The 22,554-nt window shown below is 41.0% G+C and overlaps 1 protein-coding gene across 1 annotated transcript in view; it reads right to left on the bottom strand.

Moving 5' to 3' along the window:
- Positions 1–22,554, bottom strand: part of Col9a1 (collagen type IX alpha 1 chain) — a 75,390-nt gene that overhangs the window by 50,171 nt on the left and 2,665 nt on the right. The window contains exons 4-11 of the mRNA XM_029538329.1: positions 17,857–18,253; positions 7,896–7,979; positions 7,137–7,157; positions 5,643–5,717; positions 5,273–5,308; positions 5,102–5,164; positions 702–755; positions 445–480 (exon numbers count right to left, since the gene is read on the bottom strand). Coding sequence (XP_029394189.1) covers positions 445–480; positions 702–755; positions 5,102–5,164; positions 5,273–5,308; positions 5,643–5,717; positions 7,137–7,157; positions 7,896–7,979; positions 17,857–18,253 — 766 coding nt within the window. The remainder of the gene's footprint in view (positions 1–444; positions 481–701; positions 756–5,101; positions 5,165–5,272; positions 5,309–5,642; positions 5,718–7,136; positions 7,158–7,895; positions 7,980–17,856; positions 18,254–22,554) is intronic.

The following is a 22,554-nucleotide window of genomic DNA, read 5'->3' as shown; positions in this document are numbered from 1 at the left end:
GAGTGAAGCTATCCTGGACTATACGGTAAACTCCAGGAGTGAAGCTATCCTGGACTATATGGTAAACTCCAGGACTGAAGCTATCCTGGACTATATGGTAAACTCCAGGAGTGAAGCTATCCTGGACTATATGGTAAACTCCAGGAGTGAAGCTATCCTGGACTGTACGGTAAACTCCAGGTCAGTCTGGGCTAGAGGCTATGACTCTGTCTGTCTCAAAATTAAATTACATTAAGAAATCTCACCTGATATGGACGTGTATTTTATCCCATACATTTAAACGTTTCTACTCACAATAGGTACACTTACATATACCTACTATATATACTTAGAGTCACATGCCCTCTGCCCTGTAGAAAACAGCATTACAGTTTTCTTCAGAATGGCAGAATTTACCTAAAGACGGACTTTCAGTTTTCCTGCTTTACTGCCTAAAATACTTACTGGAAATCCCCGAGACCCAGGCACACCAGGTTCTCCCTAAAAATAAATAAATAAATAAAAATGACTTCACTGTAGTATTTGTAGCATATGTAGTTTTGTAGCACAAATATGCCAGTTGAATAGATACCAAAATCGTTAGTACAGTCCACCCGACGCTCAGTGTTTCAGTTGATTTCAAAAATCAAGCACCTTTCTTTGGGGATTTTTTTGTTGGCATTTGAGAACACTATAAAAGTAAGACCAGGTGGCTAACTTACTTTTTGTCCCCTTGGTCCAACAGAGCCAGGGGATCCATCAGGTCCTGTTAATCCCTAGTGAAGCAAGAAAATAGTGTCAGCGCTACTGTAACAACCCTAGAAAAAAACAGTGGGCGGGTATGTGTGGGTTGGTTACCCATGGTATCCAAGTATTTATAGAGAAATACTTTCCAATAGATCCTTCTCTTAAAACATTTACCATGGGCTCTGCTTTTAACTTCTGTTGAAAATTTGACCATTTGGTAACTGCACTGTCACAGGTTCAATAATTTAGTGGGATTTTTAAAATCTCTGCTTTGAGAAAATACAACTGTAACAGTTATAGCATTCTCCGGTCCAGCCTCATGGACATTGACGCCACCCATTTGCCAGATTTATGTTTCTACTTTACTTCGCCTACAAGATAAAAATATTATGTGTCTTTCTAGATATGGGGCAACAATGTCTTGAAAGCTAATGCAATGTTTTCTTAATGTGAAATAAATATAAACAATTTAAAACCCCCCAACCATTTTTAGCAATGCAGCATCTAAGTGAAGAATATTAACTTTTAAGTTAAAATGAAAACAACTTGAAAGCATTTTTCTCAGTAAAACCATGTAACAATGTGTACTACCTGCAATGCATAGCTTAGGCCTAGTATATATGTCTAGCCATCATTTCTCATGCTAAGGTGTATTAAATGTATTTCCTAACCATTTTATTGTTTCTAGTAATATTTAATTTCATCATCTTCTTTAATAAAAAGCAGATCTTGGGCCATGATAGCAAACCAAATCTGGCTATTAACCACAACATGACCCTTCTTGGCCTCTTCAGATTTCTTCACTGCCTGGCCATTTTCATGAGCATTGACCTTTCAGAATATTGTCTTAACCAACTGCTCCTGTTGTGAAACATCTCTGAGGGGTGCAGGTCTTGTCCATTCCAAGAACGAAAAGCATTTAACATCATGTTTGTATAACGTCACATAGTTTAACAACAACCCCTGTACATAATTCCACTTCTTCTCCCTGTCTTATTTTGGTCCTGTAAGAATAAACTATTGTTTACAGAGCTTTCTAAGCATCCTGAAGCAAACAGCACCTGCAATAATCCCTCTATTGATTATTATCCATAATAGTAACATAGTTGTCCTTTGGGTACAAGGTTACAGTCAGGCTCCGGCGTCTCTATTCTGTATGACCACAAAAGAAAAGAAGATTCAGCTTTGATAGGTAGAGGGAGGAGGGGCAAGGTAGGTGAACACACACAGCATGCACAATTTTCAAAATCCAATTTGCAATAAAACTCTCTAAATCTAATTTCAAAGATATTACAGAGGAGAAATCTCTCAAATGGCAGGGAAAATTGCCTTCATATGAATGCTTATGCAGAAGGAGCTCCATATAGAATAATATTGGAACGTCATCGTGAGCCTTCACACCACCATTTGTCAGGGGAATACCTGTGCTTGCCACTCTGTTTCCTGTTTCCTGCCAGCACGCGAGCAGCTCAGCAGAGGACAAGGCACACCACTAGAAGCATAGCGGTAATACAAATCTACCCAAACTCCACGGCACATGGGAAACACCGTCCCTGTCTTGGATTCTGACAAACAACTCCTCCAAAAGTCATTTTATTAAACATCACCAGGAAGATAAGTTTCACAGTGAAACAAAGAGCAGAAGACAAAGAGACTGGAGAGAGAGAGATCCAGGTCTCTGAGTTCACTGTCAACGCAGCTCTTCCAAGACTTTCCTACATGCTATGTTCCCCAGGCTGGGGCAGAGTGGATGGTACATCCGGAGAGGGTTAGTTAGTGCTCACTGTTCTCAAATGTCTTTTCTCAGCTACAGGGAAAGGCTTTAACATCAACTCAGTGAGAGGGGGGTAAGGACACTCCCCGGCTGCAGAAGTCACAAGTGGCTCTGAGTCAAAGGCTGAAGGAGGTGATCCATTAAAGTATTTACACGCAATCACTGGATGTCAATTGTAAGCGATTTTCAACACTTACTCTATTATGTATCATTCTTCCTAGTTGGTAACATGGGGACTAAAACATCCGCTATCACTCTTTTCCTCTATTCTTCCCAGACACTCGTCTATTAAGAAGATGAGACCCAGCACATTCGGGTGGTACGGCTGTAGATGGATTAAGAACCTCACTGTATCTCCTGGAGGGTAGATAGACCTGAGCTGCCTAAAATGAATTCAATAGATACAAAAGTCTCGGTGGTCCCAGCAGCTACATAACTCCGGCTCTCTGAGGAAATTATTTGTCCTTATAATTTTTCATTTTCTTTTTTATGGGAGAATAACATGAGAACGATCTACTTTCTAGATTATGGTAAAGCCAAAGGGAGTAATATGTGAGATAGGGCCTGAGGGAAATAATACTCCAAGCATATGAAAAGGCCACGGCTAAGTTCTCTCACATCTAAGGAATGCTAAACACCTTTTCCCCACATCTCTTTCCCTCTGTCTTTTGCTTTATTCTTCCACCCTGGGTTTCTTCTTATGGACAGTTTCAGGGTCAAAGGTGACAATCTAAGAGGTGTGTACAGTTTCTGATGTAGTAAATGTCTCTTTAGCTCTATGGGGCTATCAACTGTGTTTTCCTGTTCTACTCCAAAATTCAGAGGGCATTCATGTGTTTATCCAAATGGGAACATGACTTTGAGAAAGGGGAAAAAGGGTTGCTTGTGATTTGAAATTTAAAAAACAAACAAACAAACAAAAACACCAGTGGTTAAGCAAGTTGCAAAAGAACCACTGAACTGAGGAACTAGTTGGCCCCTGCTGTGGGCCTATAATTCTAACACTTGAGGCAGAATTTTGAGACCCAGGCCCCACTGGGCTACATGGCAAGATCTTATATACATAAACAAACAGACAGACTGAGGGACAGTGGAGTCCAGCATTGTCTGAAATTAAGTTAAAGTTCAATAGGAAGGCAAGATTTTAGATGAATGGTTTATGTTCCAACTACACTTTTAAAAATTGAATCAGAAATGTTCTCTTCCTCCAAAACAAAAGGCTGGCTGAAGTTCCAGAGAAAAGTAGAAAGCAAACTTACAGTACATCAGGAACTTAACCAGTGGCCTGTATTTATCAGACAGTCTTCCTGACTGACGATTTCAAGTAATTCAATCTCAAAGGCCGCAGTAGCCAATAAATTACATAATTTCATGTGTAGTATTCAAACATGAGCTGATATTATCTACACATTAATCTATAGGTGCTTATGCACTTGCCATTGAAAATCAAAAACAACAACAAAAATGAAACAGAAACTTAAACTAGAAGCTTAAGTCTTTGTAACACTAGATAACACAGAAACACACACCCTTACCAAGTTAATGGCAGCAGAAGAGGCATGTCTGAGTAAAATGCAGTTGGCTTGCTCTCTCAGAACAATGGAGCTTTGTAAAAACTTGCAAAACTTCTTGGAAATAACAGGGGTGTGTTTGGGGGCGCTTTCTTTCTTTAGAAAAGCCTCTAGGTTTTGCAAAACAAAAGATGGTTGGGAGGGAAAACAGAGGCCATCTCTTTGCAAGCCAGAGGCAAAACTCAGGTTCTGAGGACCAAACCAACAAGGAGTATGTGCACAGAGAGAGGAGATGCTGAGGAAACCAAACTCACGTCACCCTGGAGAAATACCATTTCCCATATAGCTGGGCATCTGAATGTCTTCCCAAACTGGTTTTTAACTTCCCCGTTTCCCAAGCTGATTTCTAAAGCCTCGTTTGTCTGTACTGAACATTGACTGCCCCTACAGCATACAAACAAACTCTGACACTCACTTTGAGCAAACTTTCAGTTTTTTAAAAAACATTCCTGGGAATTGACATACTTTCTGTTCTTTCCTACACTCACCCTGTTTTCTAGTGTTGTTGTTTTTTTAATGTTTAAATTATTTTCTTGTTTTGAATGTATTAGGTATTTTGCCTTTATATGTACCCGTGCACCATGTTCACTCTGTTCCCAGAGCTCAAAAAAAAAAAAAAAAAAAAAAGCCTTAGGTCTCCTGGGATGGCTGTGAGCTGCCCTGTAGGTGCTGGGGATTGAACTCCCATCCTCAGGGAGAGCTGTGCTCTTCCCTCACTCCAACATTCCTTTTGTAACTAGTGGAGGGAGTACCTGAGTAAGATGAAGCTTACCATTCACCCACCAGCACCCACATGCCACTACCTTATTTCCTATGCAGGCAGAAAAGGGGACAGTTTATAGGCTGAATGGGGAGTGACTATTAGAGACTGGAACCCCTAAGGCCAACCTTCACAGGACACTTTGCAGGGTAACAGTGTTTCTCTCTCCCCTCTCCCCTCTCCCCTCTCCTCACCACCTCCTTCCCTCCATCTCTCCTCTTCCTCCCTGCCCCCCTCTCTCATACACACACACTATATATATACACTCACATCAGCTCCTGGTGTGCCTGGCTTGCCTGGTGCGCCTGGCTTGCCTGGGTCTCCAGGAGGACCCTGAGCAATGGAGAGAAAATGAAGCAAAGTTGAGACTCTTTAAACACACACGTCTACAAAACACATTTTAAGGAAGGAAGTTTGGCACCATCATGTCAATCAACTTACCGGAGGTCCTGGGGGACCCTTTGGACCTCGGTCACCCTGGAGACATAGAGAAAGGGGTATAAGTCATGCGTAAGAGTAGCTGGGATCCCGTGAAGAGTCTTGGGTATGCACACCACAAAAATGTTGGCAAAAGCCAGAGTGAGGGTCTAAAGATAGAAGCTGCTGTCCCAAGGACCCACAGGTACAGAACTAGTCTCATCTCTAACAGTTCCCAGGCTACAGTAGCAAATTTAGAACTTTCACTACCATTTAGTCGTAGTTCTATGGGAGTGACAGGGAGAGGCCATCTGGTCCTTTCTAACAACTCATCCAAAGCTGAAGAAGTGATGGGAAAGGGCTGGGTTAGAGAACAAGGGACATAGAAACTTACATCAATGCCATCTATGCCCGGAACTCCAGGAGGCCCGGGAGGCCCTGGAGGCCCCTGCTCACCCGGAGGACCTCTCTGCCAAAAACAACACACAGAGGTTAGTGGAGAAGAATGTGTACCCAAAGGAACTACACAGGGCCCTTATCCCCTAAAACACACCACACCACACACACACACACACACACACACACACACACACACACACACACACCAGCAAGGATGCCTCTCTATGGTGGATACGGTTTTGAATGAAAATATTGTGTTTCTATATTCTACTAGGTAAACTGTCCAAGGTAGAATAGAAGTGATGTCTTTAAATGGAAGGGGGAGTTCACTGGGCCTCGCCTTCTCAGAATACGTTAAAAAGAAGTACATATCTAATGTCCGCTTTCAGTCAAAGGGAGGTAAGAAATAAGTAGCAGGGTCATTTGAAACCTCTACAGCTGATCAGTCATAGAGCAGGTAAGTCTGAAGCAGCTCCAGGACAAACAGTTACTTTACCATTGCAAGCCTTTCTTTGTCCAGTAGGCTGGGAGCAGGGTTGCGGGGAGGGAGGGGGTTGGTAGGTTTGGGAGGTATGGGGCAGAAGGGTCTTGAATTCAGGAGCCTGACCCCATTTCACTTTCACCAGCAGTGACACTCCCTGACAAGAGGTCTTTGCACCTCCCTTCAAACGCTACACAAATTTCAAACAAACCCCTAGCTTGTGAGCCCTTGTGTCGCTTGCAGACAGCTGTTTTGACAGGTCTACAGGGAATGCTGGCGCCTGAAACAGTATAAATGTGTTGCTTTAGGAAACACTTTCTTTCTCCCCCCTCTGCTTCTAGAGAGAGGAGGAGGGGGAAAGGGAGAGAGGGAGAGAGGGAGAGGGAAAGGCTGCTTCAATCAGGAAAGACTTTGTTTTCCTGAACTCCAAGGACCAGACAGGTTACAATGGGGTCTCTGTAAGTGGAACCTCAAACCTCCCCTGGGCCTCTCTGCCTGGCTTCACTCTCCCTCGCCAGGAGCCAAGGGAAGAGGCAGGGCGGGCAGGCTAGGGAGAAGTTGCTGGAGTTCTGTTAGGATCCAAGGCTGCAGGCTTCGGCCCTAAATCGCTTGCAGGATCTCGAGGTTTAGTGGTTTTTCTACAGCGGCAGGAGCTGGAGAAAGCGCTCCTGATTTTTTGAGCATGACCCGGGTTGAGAGAAGAGGTAATCAACAAGAACAAACAGCAAAAATGTAAGCCCTAGTCTTGAATCATGAGCTACCCCCAGTACTGTGCCTTTAGTGTTAAGAGTTCAAGTGGGGAAATGGCCCGTTTTTCCCACATGGACGACTCATCAGAGGTGCCCAGTCAGACCCTCTTTGCTGGAGGTGCTTCAGGCTGCAGGGCAGCTGGCCTGAGAGCCCTGAGGGTCCTCTGACTTCTCACACCCAGAACAGCTTCCCCTGCCACCTACTTTTGCTGTCACGTGCTTGGGAAATGGAGTGTTTTCGGGTTTTCTCCCAGCTTACCTCATCGGTGGTCTGGCTGCTCTGCGGACAAAAAAAGGATGGAGAGAAATAAGGGGACGGGCAAACTCGCACACAACTTACTTGAGCAGCACACAAGCGGAGCCCAGACAGCATCAGTGACAACCCAAGAGCTCCTCGTCCCCAGGCAGCCCAGGCCATTCCTGTTGCTCTCTGCCAATCCTCTGGCCTGGCTCTGCAGCCTGATGCCCTCTAGACTTCTAGACCCCACCGAACGCACAAAGTGGCACCTGGACCTCCAAATCCACCCAGGGTACTGGCTGTAAAGGTGCCGGGCCAAGGGGACCTGGGTTCCTTCCTTCTCTTTATGAATCGCCCTGGAGAGGGTCCTGGGGATTGGAGGAGAGCTAACAGGCCTGGGAGGAGGGATAAAATGACAACAGTCCCAGTTAACCCTTTCCTGGCAGCTGCACCAAGGCCTAAATGCACAGTACTTCCTCCAGCCCACTCTCCTTAGTGTAGCCTCTAGCTGTCCCCAGAGCCTGCCAAGGGTCTGTGCCCTACAGGGGAGGAGACCCCACCCCATACTCCTGCAGAGACACTTCTGAATGGTGATGGTAAGCCTCCAACAGGAGTACCAGACACAGGTCTGCCTGTGAAGGTTCCTACAGCCAAATTGCAAGAAGGACCTGTGTTTCTTTAATTCTCAGCTAGTCAGTACAGCAAAACACTACTCCAGGGAAAGAGACAGACACAGTGACATGGAGAGAAGCGGCTTTTGCAGTTGGTTCGAGGACTCACTGTGATTCTGACTGGCAGCTCATGACAGGTCTCTCTCCTGGGTCTCAGGGGGTCACAGTGAATCAGCATCCACTGGAGTTCAAACTGGGGAAAAGCAGGAGAGCAGGTTACGTACAAAGCAATGTTGCTGCTGTTGTTGTCGTTGTTGTTGTTGTCATTGTTGTTTGATATGGTCTATAATCCTAAACAGAACAGGAACCCTTTGAACTTAGCTCAGTGAAACGCAGCCTTGACTTTTCCCTGAGCAGTTTATAATGGAGATGGCTGGAAGCCTTCCCATATTCCTCAGCATTGGCAGGTGATGCCTTCGATTCACCCCAGAGCAGCCCTGCCCTAGGAGCAGACCACTGGCTCTGACCTCTTCCTATTTTTGTTCTCACCACAACCTCCAGAAATAGATGCTAGTAAAATGTCCAAAGCACAAGGCAGGGAGTGTCCGAGCGCGCCCTGGGAAGCAGGGCTACCCCGCCCTCCATCCAGGTCTATCTCCATGGGAAATACTGATGCTAAAACTTCACCTGGGAGATTAGAGGCAGACACAGCAAGAGGTCACTGCAGAGACAACAAATGCAAGAAAGAAAATGTAGTCCTGAAGGAAACATCATCCCTGGAGGGGCAGAGAATCTAGGACTGCGTGGTGATGGGAGGGCTGCTCAAGTTATTTAAATATTGGATACTACTGTTCATTATTTGAAGAGAGATAACTTCTAAAGACTTAAAATCCAGTGCAAATAACCTCTAATACTCTCAGTAGGGGAGAAAAATTAAAGCAAGGAGGAAACAGAGGAAGTCGAGAGTTGCCAGGTCTAAATTCAAAGAAACCCTTGAATGGCAAGGCGAAGAAAACCTGCAGACCCGCGGGAAGTCAAGAGTCATGCTGGACCATCTTCTAGGGAGGTCCGTATTTCAGTAAATTCTACTGGCCGAAGCAGGCGGCTAGGTGGCCAGGTCTCAACTCTAAATACTGCCGCTTTCTTTCATCCAGTAGTGAGTTCCATACCTTCCTGCTTGCCAAAAGGACCAACTCTAGAAAGATATGAGATACACTTCTGCCAGCTCTAGAAAGATGTGAGATACATGTCTGCCATTGCTGCAGACACCTCCAGAGTTGGCACTGGGTAGAAAGTGGAAGCTGAGATAAGGCAAAGCAAAGTTCTCCGTTCCCAATAAACGCAGGGAGAGTCAAGGCAAAGGTGGATGTCTCTCTCATAAAGAGAAGGGGAAAACAAGAAGTCACATAAGATGAAACCTGGGCTGCTATCAGGACATACATTAAGATGGAAAATTATCTACAGGCTGTGGAGCACTGTGCTGTGCTGACTTCCCAGTAGAACACAGACATCCCTAACAAATTGGCCCAGCTACACAGCCTCTTCGTGCTAAATCCCTTCAGCCAAACACTGCTTTTGCCAGAGCTGTCTCCTTTACTGGGAAGAAAAGAACTGTTTGAGCTTTATTTTAATTTAGTTTTAATTGCAGTAGAAGTTTTCAAAGGAAGACGGAAAGTGGGATAGGAATAAATTTTTACTTAATGCTAGTGGAGTACATGCCACCTAAGTCTGGTGACAAGGCAGCCAACTCACCCCAGCAGGTCACATAGCCAGGAAGGGCCGAGGATTTCTAAACTTTCCTAATTAATAATTTGTCTACTACACCTCCCAACATTTCTGAATAATGCACACTATTTCCATAGTGTGTCATATTTCTGAGACAGGTAACCAATGCATTTTCCAACTGAGCATCTATGTTAAAGACAGTTAGAAAAGAAAAGGAGAAATTACAACCTGGCACACCCACTCCTAGTGTTTTCTAGAACCTCCCGAGCTGGACTAAGAAACTTTCATTAGGATTCAAAACTATCCCCATCTTGTGTGCTCACTATAGAAACACACCCAGGAACACCCCTAAAACTCAACAGCTGTGTCTCTACGCAGTCACAGATTCCTGTGTGCAACAAAACAGCACATGGAAAAGAGAATTATTGTTCCTTTTCCCCAAAGAATTTAACCACATAAGAATTTAACCACATAAGAATTTAACCAGGATCTGAAAAGATATATTCCTCATTCCCAATCTTCAAAATAAAAGACAACTCCACTCAATTTTATTCACTAAATCTTGTGTGAACTGGTGGTTCAAACTAGGTATTCACTATGGGTGCATGAGATTTCCATTTTGAAAAGTGATTCGCCCTGATAAGCATCAATTATATAGCTATCCAGGAAACCTAAACCCTTTGTTTAGATAGTTCATCAAAGTTATTTATTACAAATGTGAAGTACTTCATTAAGCTGTCATCTCAAAAAAAAATGTAATGCTCTCTGAATAAATTGGTGCATCTGATTAAATATACAGAAAATACAATTGTGGCACCAAAAATTGGGGAAGTGAAATGTATTTCATCTGTGAATACAAGCTGGGCTGTTCAAAGTGCCACATAGATCAAGGGTTTCTGAACACATCTGCGTATTCCATAAACACCACCTACGCACTAATAATCATCTATACAACAACAATTTTTGGGCATGCAATGTGAATTTCAATTTGCATGCTAATTATTTTGAAGGAAGATTGGCAGAGTGCTTTTGTAAAAGTCACTTTCATTATACAGCTAAAATGCTGATTTCCACGTTTCTCATTTTCATACCTGGGATCCTTTTTGCTATTTGAATATTCACTGATAAAATATACGTGACAAATATTTTAATTTAGTCCTTCAGTCAACATGCTCAAAAAAAAAATCTCAAGATAAAGCAAGCCCTGCAGAAATTGTCTACGAAAGCCAAGTTGTCCCCTCTCCACAAACAGTTCCCAGTCTGTAAGGGGGGAAAAATGTGAGCAGAAAAACAAAACCTTCTAAAGAGCTACTAAGCAGAGCAGAATGCTTAATAGAACACAGGAGGATATGCCATCTTTTCTAGATCCTTCTCTCAAGGAAAATGGAGTGTTGTGAGTGGGGCATCCTCAAATCTGTCCAGATTTGGCCATCTCTACAAACCTTAAGCCAACTTCATTTCTGAAGGTAGCTTAAGGCTCAGAAAATATTAGTGTTGGGACCCAGATTCCAACACTCTTGTCTTTATTTTGCTGGGCCATTGAGGAAGATTAAGTATTTTAACTCATCTCCAGATGACTTAGAATTGTACAAGTTTTGATTTTGACGAACTGAATAATTTTTTTAAGGGTTAAATGCATTTTTTTCTTTTTTTATTTAATATTTCCTTTATTTACATTTCAAATGCTATCCCGAAAGTTCCCCATACCCTCCCCCCACCCCTGCTCCCCTACCCACTCACTCCCACTAACTGAATTATTTTTGCAATTTGGTAGTATTAAGCACTTACGCTAATTTGTGCTAACAAGCGTGAACCTTCATCAAGTTGTCTAGTCAATGGCAAATAGTATTTATGACCAGTAAAAAGTAAGAATACTTTTTTTATCCAATCAGTAACAACAACAACGACAGCATACAGAGGTCTCAGATCTTATGCTGATTTGCCACTTTTGATGAGTTGTTGGCTTTTCCTGTCATCAAGAAATCTCTCCAGACAACACTTGCTGGGAACGGAACAGGAAGCTCTGCACTGCCTCAGAAACAAGAGAAGGTGGCCAACACGGAGTTGGCACAGTGAGAACATATTCATTTATCAAATTGTGTACTTGAAGATAAGTATTATGGAGAACACAAAAATATTAATAAAGACTACATATGTGTTTTAAAAATGCATTTAGCAATAAATACTAAAGCACTGGAAATGGTAACATGTTTTTCTGGTTAAAGCCATCATGTAACATGAATATGTGAATGAGTCCAAACAGCAACTGCTATTGTCACACAGAGAGATGAGAGGATAGAGTTTTATAGAGAGGGAAGGGAACAAACGCGAGGATTAGACCTGGGCAGAGAATGACCCACATTAGCTGGGGCAGAGCACACAGCAGGGGTTTTCTCAGTATTGACTCAGGAATTTCAAGACTTTGAGTGTGACCATCAAAGATTTTTCTTCTGTGGATAGATATGGTAAGAAGTGGGCAGATTTAGAAGCTCATTTCATGAAGATTCGGTTGAGCATGCATGCCTGATACTTCAGGCAGGGAGCTATTATAGGGGGCTTCAAGAAGTACTGTGTGCTGAGCTATGACAGTGCAATCTGAGGTGTCTGCCCAAAGGAAACTAAATTCTTCCCCTCCATCCACAACCTCTCCTGCGGCTGCTCTGTTTTCTACTCCTCTTTATGCAGAACTCAAAGCCATATCTGTACTCAGTCTCCATTTCCTCCCCTCACTTTGTCTTGAGTCCTTTCCAACTGAGTTTTCATCCCAACAGGCCATGGGTCTTTGCTTCACTCACTGGTCTCTGAAACAGTCAACCATCAGTTGACTTATCCAGCCTTTGAAGCAACACTTGCTACCTCCACATTAAATAAGTCTTTCTTCTCCACTCTTCAAGCACAACAATCCCACTCCACTCATCAGTCATACACTCCTCCTTTTCACATAAATCTTCCTTGTTGTGGTGATAATCCTTGCTACCTCCGAAGTAAGCCTTCAGCACCACACTTAGGACTTGACTTCGTGGCTTTCATAATACATAAACATTCTCAACTTCCATAGTTCAGTTCCTGGACGATCCCCCCCCCCCCCACTTAAACTCCAAGAACTCACACCTAATTGCCCGGCCAGCATCTTTCCTTAGATGCCTAGTCATGAGGTCCCTGCAACCTCATCATCTATTTCTCGGTTCCTCTTCTAGTCATCCTGCTTTGCAAGGGACCCTCAAATGTCAGGCAATACCAACACCATCCCTTGTCCTCCGTGTTCTCTCTCTCTGGAACCTTCCTCTCTAAGATATCCCCAGGCTCAATCCCTTCAGGCTGTCTCAGAAGTGTTTACTTCAACTTCCCACTTCATTTTCCCTGGCATCATTTATGATTTCCTGGTACACTGCTACCTATTCAGCCTCTCCCCCGAATGTAAACTCCATTTGGGCGTTAACCTTTGTGTTTCTTGGTTGTCTAAAGTAGGCCTGTAACTTAGAATAGCTGTTGACTTAATGACAGAACACAAGAATGACACACTGCTTAAATCACTGCAACCATAACTTCTTACATTTCTCAAATACCAGAAATGCTGATCATGACATCCAAACTTATTTTCCCAGGTTATTGTGATGACATGTGACATTCACATTTGTAGGTTAACACAACTCTATGCTACAAAGTAAAGAAGACAGATAGCTCCTCCATCAACAATTCTGCCAGCTCTGGCACATTTCTCTGAATTTGATGAAAAGAAATCAGAGCAAGGCGTCAGAGATACACTCCTCAAGGCATCAAGTCTGTCGTGTTCTACGTTGACTTATTGAGAGAGCGCACAGGTAAAGAGAAGGATTTGAGTTATAGATGGAGAAAGTCGCGTAAACTTTCATCCTCCCTCAAACAAGACCTAACTCCCAGGATGCATCCTTGAAAGGGGAGAAAGGCTAACTTTGTTTTCTAACAGAGCTGTTCCAAATAAGTCTCCTAGGTGATCAGGCTGACAACAAACACTGAAGAAGCTGCCATAAAATAAGATGCTTGCATGGTAAATTGCCAAGAAACCACGCTTTGCAGGGGGATAAATGGAGTCCTAAAATACATGCATGAGGAGAATGAGAAACTAGAAATTTATTGCCTTAAAATCGGAAGTAATAAACTTAAAAGACGTGCAAAGGGAAAAAATATGAAATGCTCTGAGCCCAGTGAATAACTGTAAATGATGAGAATGTGTTTGAGTTGTGGACCACATGAGCACCCATGAAAGCTTCTTGGAATTGGTTTCTTTTTCCAATTTAGAAAGGAAGAAACACAAGATAGGATAGATGGGCAAAGGCACAAAGGGCCACAGTGGGAGTCTTTTAGCATTGGTGATCCATCAAATGCATAGGCTCCATTTTTATTACACAATTCTTATACCCACCTCTGATGACTGGTGATGTCTACAGAAAGGACATTTTGATTTTGGTTTACTTATTAAAGAACAGCAAGTGTTGACCCTGAAACAAATATCTCATCAACAGAAAGTGTGGAAGATTAGAATTAACCCAATCATATTCAGAAAACACATTTTTTTAAAAAAAAGTGTATTAAACCAGTCATAGTCAGAAAATACTTTTTAAAAATGTGCATCCGTTTCTGGTTTTGGACTATTTTATGTTTTGTTTTGTTTTGTTTTGTTTTTAACTTAAAAATTCTTAGAAAGTGACACAGAGAATCTGCTGTCTTCAACCTGAGGAACAGGTTTCCTATTAATATGTCTTCCCTGCTGCTCATGACATATGCATATCAGTAGCCATTACCCTTTAAGACCTAGGTGGTGGAAGGCTTCAATAATTCCCAAAAAATTCAGTGTTTTTAGGCAAATTGATGAGAGCCTCAAGAAGAAAAGCTATGAAGTAAAACCAGGGTCTAGGACAAAGCATGGCCACTTGAACTTTGAAAGCTCATGCTGCTTGCTTTCGGTTTTGAAGAGTGGTGAATAATATAAGTCTCTAAAAGTTTGGAAAGGAATGAATTGAATTGATCCTATGTATATATATGTGTGTGTATGTGTATGCATGTATATACATATATGTATAATTTCCAAATGAGAATCTATCTATCTCGAATGTCATTCCTTATCTTCAAGATCCACCTCCTTTCACCTCCTTGACCCTCCCCCTCCCTCCTAACCTTCTACCCTGACCTGACTGGGGGACCAATACCACGGCTCTGTTCAGGCTCCACTTCATCATTTTCTTATACGGATCCCCATTGTCCACTGCCCCACTGCCCGGAAGAGGCAACAGCTTTTTTTTTTTTTTTTTTTTTTTCTTTTCTTTTTTTTTTTTTTTTTTTTTTTTTGAGAAAGGCACACAATTTACGGGTATTCCTAGCATATAAAGACTCAAGGCAACTTTACTAGATAAGTAAACAAGCAGGATTAATGCTTAGGGACACAATTTATATCCCCAGTCTTCCTTTATTTCTTAACACTTATTTTATTTGTGCTGAAGAATTCTGAAGAAAAGAAAACATACAAACCATAAATGCCTTTGAAATTAAGAATAATGAGATCAACTACAAGGAAACATGTGTCCTTACATGTCCCTTCCTTCCTTTCTTCCTTCCTTCTTTCTTTTTATTTATATATATTTTTTTGAGATGGGGTCTACAGCCATGGTCTGCCTGTAACTTACTATGTAGATGTGTCTGATCTCAAAGTCACAGAGACCCTCCTGCCTCTGCCTCTCAAATGACCCACCATACCCGTAAAATGCATGCTTTCCCCACAAAAGAAAGCTGGTTGGAATTCAAAAAAAGAAAGTAAATTACAATTTTAATACCTAGTGCTGTTAGTGTTAGTTGAGATAGTTTATTTTACTGAGTCAGTGAATGAGTTATCTGAACAAAATTGGTCTAAAGATTAGAAAATTAGATGGAAGGGATTTTGAAAACTTCAAATTGTTACATTAAAGGCACTAAGATTGTTTTTTAAGAGAGTTTATAGGCTTCCCCTTTCTACTTTTCTTCTAGAGAAGAGAAAGAGCAGGGAGGTAAAGGGGAAGCAGAGGAGAAGCTGGAAAGGGAGGCAGAGGAAGAGGGCTACATTAGCAAAAGTTGAATTTGATATTGTCACATTGATGTCTTGAATGGAGGAAGGATTTTTCTGGCCAATGGCTTTCATTCATTATCAATGCTCTCAATGGCACCACACCACCTGACGACCATTCAATGTTGAACTTTACTGAGATTTAGGATTAGATCTCATTTGTTTTCAAAAAGGAGTCAGGAGCCTAGAATTGATTCTGGAAGGGAAAAGAATTGTACATGCCTATACGCAATCCTTTTAATACTAGTGTCAGCATAATGACTTAGAAAAGCTCCTCACTATATGAGAAGCACAGTGTAAAACCAGATGCTAGATTCTTGGCCGCATCCCTACACAATGAAAAGGCACAAACATGTCTGCGTTGTGCTGTGAGACTGGTTTATCGGAACATCTATAACCAGCTTCTGCACATATAATAAAGTAATATTGAGAGTTTGTCTCTCTGGAACCAAAACAACTTAAAGGCATATTCACTAGCACCCAGAAAGCAGAATTATATGATCTTGAAGGGGTTTTAAGGTCAATGAATCCCTTTTTCAAACAACTGACACGCAGCACATTTTCAAGGCGCTAAGAACTCCTCTCCTTCACCCCTGTCCAGAAATGTCACTGGCATTGCAAAGGCTGTGATCTCTGAAAACCACTCCAGGGCCATTGCAAAGGTCCTGCTGCACAGAATTTCAGCATTTCATAACAGTGGCCACATCGGCTTTCTAACCCAGCCACTTGAAGTGCCATGACTCATTGGATGAAGAAATATTTTTCTCGAGAGTCTACAAGCCAGAGCAGTAATGTGGCAGCTACAAATTGCTTCCTGCCTATCACAGAATATAGAAATTTCACACCAACTTTCACACTAATCATAGCTTTTCCTGTAAAAACAAGTTACTTGAACAATTCCATTACTGAGGTCCCCATAACCTTCCCCCGCCCCACCCCCCACCCCAGAGAAGTCCACAGGAACAATTCAAAACCACCGTATCACCATCTGTGACCTAGGTTTTGTGACTAGAATGTTAGAGTTCCATACAGTAAGAGAGATGGATGAGCATTAACAATTTGTTTCTATTGAATTTATCCCTTTCTGTTTCCTTAAAAGAATCCTTGCCCTTTAAGGTTGTAATTTTAAATTACTGTCCAAATGCTACAAAATATTCTTAAAGAGTTGCTAGAAGGTACTACTTGATACAATAGTATCTACTTCTATACCAATGGTTTTCTACAGTGAAACAATTAATAGAGCTTTATAAATCTTTACTTCAGGTGTGAGAGATTGCTCGGTGGTTAAATGCCTGTGATTTTACTGAGGGTGGAAGTCTGGTCCCCAACACCCACATCAAGTGTCTCACAATCATCTGTAAGTCTTGCACAAGGGAATCCAGTGTCCTCTTCTGGTCTCCAAGGACACTACACTCATGTGCACAGACAAAAGTACACAGAGTTAAAAATAAAAATAGTTTTGACAATTACTTTCTTCTATCCTATCTCACAACGCCTAGTTCTAAATAAATTCATATCACACCACCTATATAATTTTTACTCTTGCTCATCAAAGACCATATGATTTTCCAACCTTGCTTCTTACCATCTTCAGTTATAATCCTTCACCCACCTCCCACAAACACTCCATTTACATCCACATATATTACTGAAATCAACTAATCTCTAGACTGTTGAATACACCCTAATTATTCCCCTAGTCATCTTTTATACAATTTTCTCTTCTTTTGCCAATTCAAATTCTTCCATTTCAAAATTTATTGTTTCCAAAATCATGGGCTCCTTGACTAACTGTATTCATGATTTATCTCTAATCTTACTTTAAAATTTATAATTAATTGTAAATACATGATATGTGCTTTACAAGTGCAGGTTTCCTTGTAACTTGTCTCAGTGACTTATGGATGCCCGAGGTGGGTGTATATCACCTTCCAAGTTGGCCTTGACTTTAATATTGTCTGCTTAACTAGAATTCTGTGTTCCACACAGCACTCAAAACTGCCAGTAAAAGCTTTTTGAATGAGTGATGTATTTAATAAACTTTACAAAGTGAGTAACTATCCATTGTATGTACTATATACATTGTATACACTGTATCCATTGTATGCAGTATATCCTTTGTATACACTATAGTCATTGTACACACTAGTGACATTGTACACACTTATCCATTGTATACACTATAGTCATTGTACACACTATATCACTGTATATACTGTATTCATTGTATACACTATAGCTGATGGTCAAAGATGTCTTGGGCTCTGACCTTTAGCCATACAGGTTTGTTTTTAATTACTATTGTGGTGATTCCTTGTGATTTTATACTTACCGGAACAGAAACCTGAGGATTGTCCACAAGTTTTCCCAGCACAGCAAAGCCATCTGCATCAATCTGGCCTCTTGGCTTTATAGGTAAGGATTCGATCCTGATGCAGTCAATAAAAAGAGTGGCGCTTGTTCTTTCCACGCCAATCATGAGCTTATGCCACCGGGAGTCAAACAAGGATGGCAAATTCAAGAAGGCGGCCGTTTGGAGACTCCCATCCAGTCCCTTGTATGAAAATGCAACAGACTTTGTCTGGCCATTGATCTTCACGCCGACCTGCTCCCTCCCTGAGGAATCCTGGATCTGCCAAATGTTCCAGTGCTTTTCGAGTGTGCTTCCAGTCATCCGGAAAGTAGTTAAAAAGGAATATTCTTCAGGCAGCCCACTGGGATACAAATGCCTGAGAAGAGTTTGAAAATAATAAATATAAACCTTGTTTTCTGTGCTTATACATATTTACCATTTTTCTGTGTTTATGCTTTTTTGAATTCTAGTCCTGCAGAAAGGCTACAGTGTGAAAAAAAAAAACTATGCAGCATTTATTCTTCATGGCATCTTATGTGAACCTTCCCAGTTCACTCATTCATATACATTAAATTCCCACTTTAAAACTTAAATACACATTTTAAAAACACCTCCCTTGTAGCTAATGAAAGTTATCAACAATATTACCATTTATTCTACCCAAAGAGCCATCATTCAGCAATTCCATCTCAGCCAAAAAAAAAAAAAAAACTCTTGCAAAGTTCTGGCCAACATTTCCTTCAAAAAATGAAAGGCGGTATTATTTAAGGTCTAAATAATGACTCTGCTACCTTATGAAAACCATTTAATTAAAGTAGGTTTCAATTTTTTTACATATGTTAAAATTATATGCTATTTCCATGATTGCAAGTCTACTCTCAAGAATTGTATTCTAGACCCACAGAAACATTTTGAAAATTGGTGACCAGCTACACCAAATTTATGTAAGGGCTTCTTCCCACTAGGAATGTCTTTTTCAAGGATTTGGGAGTATGACAGTGAGGCAGTAGCTGGTTGTTTTATATTTGTTACATATATATATGTAACAAATATATATATATATATATATATATATATATATATATATATATATATATATGGAGCAATGCAAACCAACTCCTTCTCTACTCCAACTCCATCATGCTTCTGTCTACCAAGTAAGGTTTACAGCATTGCTACCTCTTCACTACATTAAATGGAAGCTCAAACCAGCAGAGTCCCTAAGACGATCCTTATTTATAGAGCACTGCTTAGCTATCTGCCCTTATCTGCAGATCTTGTCTTGAAGCAAGTCCTTAGGAAATATCATCTTTCAAAGTCTTCGAAGTTATTTCTTTATGTCTTCTTCTAAATATAAGAAATTTCCTCAACAAGAAAGAAATGCCAGGAAAACTAAATGGCAATGAGATGTGTTTGCTAAATAAGAAAAATGACAAGTGGGCATTAAGACATAGAGTTCCACACCACCTTCCTTCAGGGCAAACTTTTGAATTTAGTTCCATTCTTACAAATAATGAAGAAAAGCAAGACAAGAAGAAAGCTACCAATGGGTTTTGATTTCATAGATTACATTTAGTGAATTGAAGCATCGTATATGCACACACTTATACACACATACTTTTGTAAATGTATATAGAAGTTTTTTAAAACAAGGGGAAAAAAACTACCTAAAGTTTTCCACAATAGAACTACCCACATCACTTCAGATATTTGTTTTAAATATACTTCTAATTTCTAAATTGGTTTGTCATACTTGATTATATTTTTTTATAATTCCAAAACAAACCTAAATTTCTCCTTTATAGATGTACTCATTTGGAATAGTCATAGAATACATCATTCTCGATGCACTGCCACACCAAGGGTACCTTGTGGTATCTCTCTCCACACATAAGAAAATTATATGTATTTGTATACAGATGTAACTATGACTAAAATGTGAATAATCTTTTAGAGAAGACAAGTATGTTAATAGGATAACAAAGAAACATGCCTCATTGTTCATATGAATAAAATATACATATTTATGTGTACCAAAGACAATTAAATATCTCTGAAACCTAATCCACAGGACAGGCAGCCTTATGTATTATTAAACACCTAAGATTCCATTCTTGAAAATATGCTATGCCTATCAATAAGCAAACCTAAGTGCATACATAATTTAAAAGAAGTTGTGTCTATAAATGATTTATTGTATCCCAACCTTCATGAAGTACCTTAAGTGGAGAACCATATGGATTTGAATAAAAGATTCAAAAGTCTTTGAATCTTGAAATATTTGTTTATGACCTTAATACCAGAAAGCTAGGGTCTGTGTTGCAAAACAAAGCAAGTATGACACGTTTGTAACTGGTAGTTAAGAAAGGGTAGCTATTATGCCTTTAAGAGAACCATAACCATGTCTCTTAATTCTTCATAGTTATGAAGATAAATAAGTAAAAATTAGGATTATCTAGCATTAGTTTTTTGTAGCCTATTTTTCTCCCATGAAGATTCTATGCCTTTTTTCACTGTCTTGGGGTTGGATTCTCCAGTACAAAAAGACTCATTAAAAGCCAAATGTTCCCGTTCCCTGAGAACAGAATGAGTCCAACCCTTCCCTCTTTGTCATCTAGCTTTTGTGTGAGTAATTTAAAAGGAAAGAATCAAACTCCATAGTATGTATGGACCACATTTGCATTATCTATTCCTCGGAAGGACATTTCCAAATAAACAGTTGTTTCCCTTTCCTGGCCATTGTGAACCCTGGTGAGCAAGAATCTGCCCTTTGGACGAATACTGAGGGGTGGTACAGCTGCATCGTATGGCAGATCTACTCTTGGTTTGTTTAAGACAAAATGGAATCATGAAAGTCCCGGGTGAGTTATGAAACTAGACAGTAACATGAGTGAGGTGACCCAGACCTAGGAAAACGAAGGCCTTGAGCTCTCTTATTTCTGAATATCTAGATGTGAGCTGATAACCTCGAATACCCACAGGAACCAGAAAAGCAAGGAGGGACCTTGGTGACGGAGAGGAAAGAAGGGTCTCCTGAGTGAGGAAGATGGCATAATATGGGTGATATGAAGAGAAGCTGGGAAACGCATGGAGGATACCTGTGGAGAGGTATAGAATAATGCAGTGGAAAGGAAAAACTAACACTAAAGATGCTTTACAAAACCATAGAGAATCACACTATAGAAAATCATATTACATTATTTTTTACTTAAAATTGCATAAAATATACCTACATAAAACTGGGAATAGTTCTACCTCAGTTACCCAGCTATACCACTCCTGGACATATACCCAAAAGATGCTCTATGATCCAACAAAGACACTTGCTCAACGATGTTCATAATAGCTTTTTTGTAATAGCCAGAAACTGGAAACAACCTAGATGTCCCTCAACTGAAGAATGGATAAAGAAAATGTGGCACATCTGCACAATGGAATACTATATAGCTTTAAAAAAACAAAGACATCATGAATTTTTTTCAGGCAAATAGATGGATCTTGAGACTACCATCCTAAGTGAGGTAACCCAGTCCCAAAATGACATACACAGCATGTACTCACTTATAAGTCAATATTAGCCATAAAATACAAGATGCCCATGCTACACTCCACAGACCCACAGAAGCTGAGCAAGAAGGAAGGCACAGCAAGGATGCTTGGATCTCACTTAGAAGGAGGAATAAAACAGTCATAGGAGGCAGATGGAGCGAGGGAAATAGTGCCAGTCATGAGAAACCGCCTCTGAGACATTGGCTGGGGGGGGGGTCAAGTGATTTTCTAAGCAATATAGCTATTGCCAATGTTCTCAGTTTCATTCAAGAATTTGAAGGCAGTCTCTATGGTGGAAGACACCACACACTGTAGACATGGAGCTTGGAGGCCTCGAGCTGTGTCTGACCTAGAAGTCTACTCTCTGAGGAGAGCTCTTGCAGTATTCCAATGCCCTATGCAAGCTGCTTTTGAGTCAATAGTCCTGCATAGCTGTGATGCCTACTGGTCGCAATGGCCAGCATGGCGAAATATTTCATAAGTGCAATGATGGCACTATATATTGGTGGCAACCAATTACCATCTAATTGGATTTAAAGCCTGCTTAATAGGGGGAATTTATGCCTGGTACTGTAACCCTAGCCAACCGTCCATGGCTGGTGAGGTCATGGGACCTGGAGGAGAACTTATAATTGACACTTTCCCAAACTGGTATACTTTCTAACTGTCTTCATAGTACATATCCTTCTCCCCACAGATGACTATAGCTCTCATTCTTCATCAAAGAAGCTTCATTTTTGAAGCAGAGACCATAAAAGAAAAATCACAACTAGTCACAATGCAAAAAACTGGCTGAGGAGTACAAAAACATGGATATGTCTGCAGTGCAACCCTACATGGAAGGTCCAGCAGGCCTCACGGAAGAGAGGCGGGGAACATTCTCAGAGCCAGAGGACCAGGATAACTACAAAGAGATGTGACTTCTAAATGACAAGAAAGCTGCACCCATAACATCTCAGCAATATGGTTGACTAAACAAGACCAATGACAGCACCAGCTGACATGCCAGCGTGAATAAGAGAAATCTCACAAGACCTTGTGCTAGAAGAGCTAAAGACAATTAGGGAGAGAGAGAGAACAAACCTTTCTCAAGGATGAGTTTACTAATGGGCTAACAAGTAGCAAGCC

The sequence above is a fragment of the Mus pahari genome, chromosome 5 (assembly GCF_900095145.1).
Source record: "Mus pahari chromosome 5, PAHARI_EIJ_v1.1, whole genome shotgun sequence".
Lineage (NCBI taxonomy): Eukaryota > Metazoa > Chordata > Mammalia > Rodentia > Muridae > Mus > Mus pahari.
This window is presented reverse-complemented; position numbering and strand designations above follow the sequence as displayed.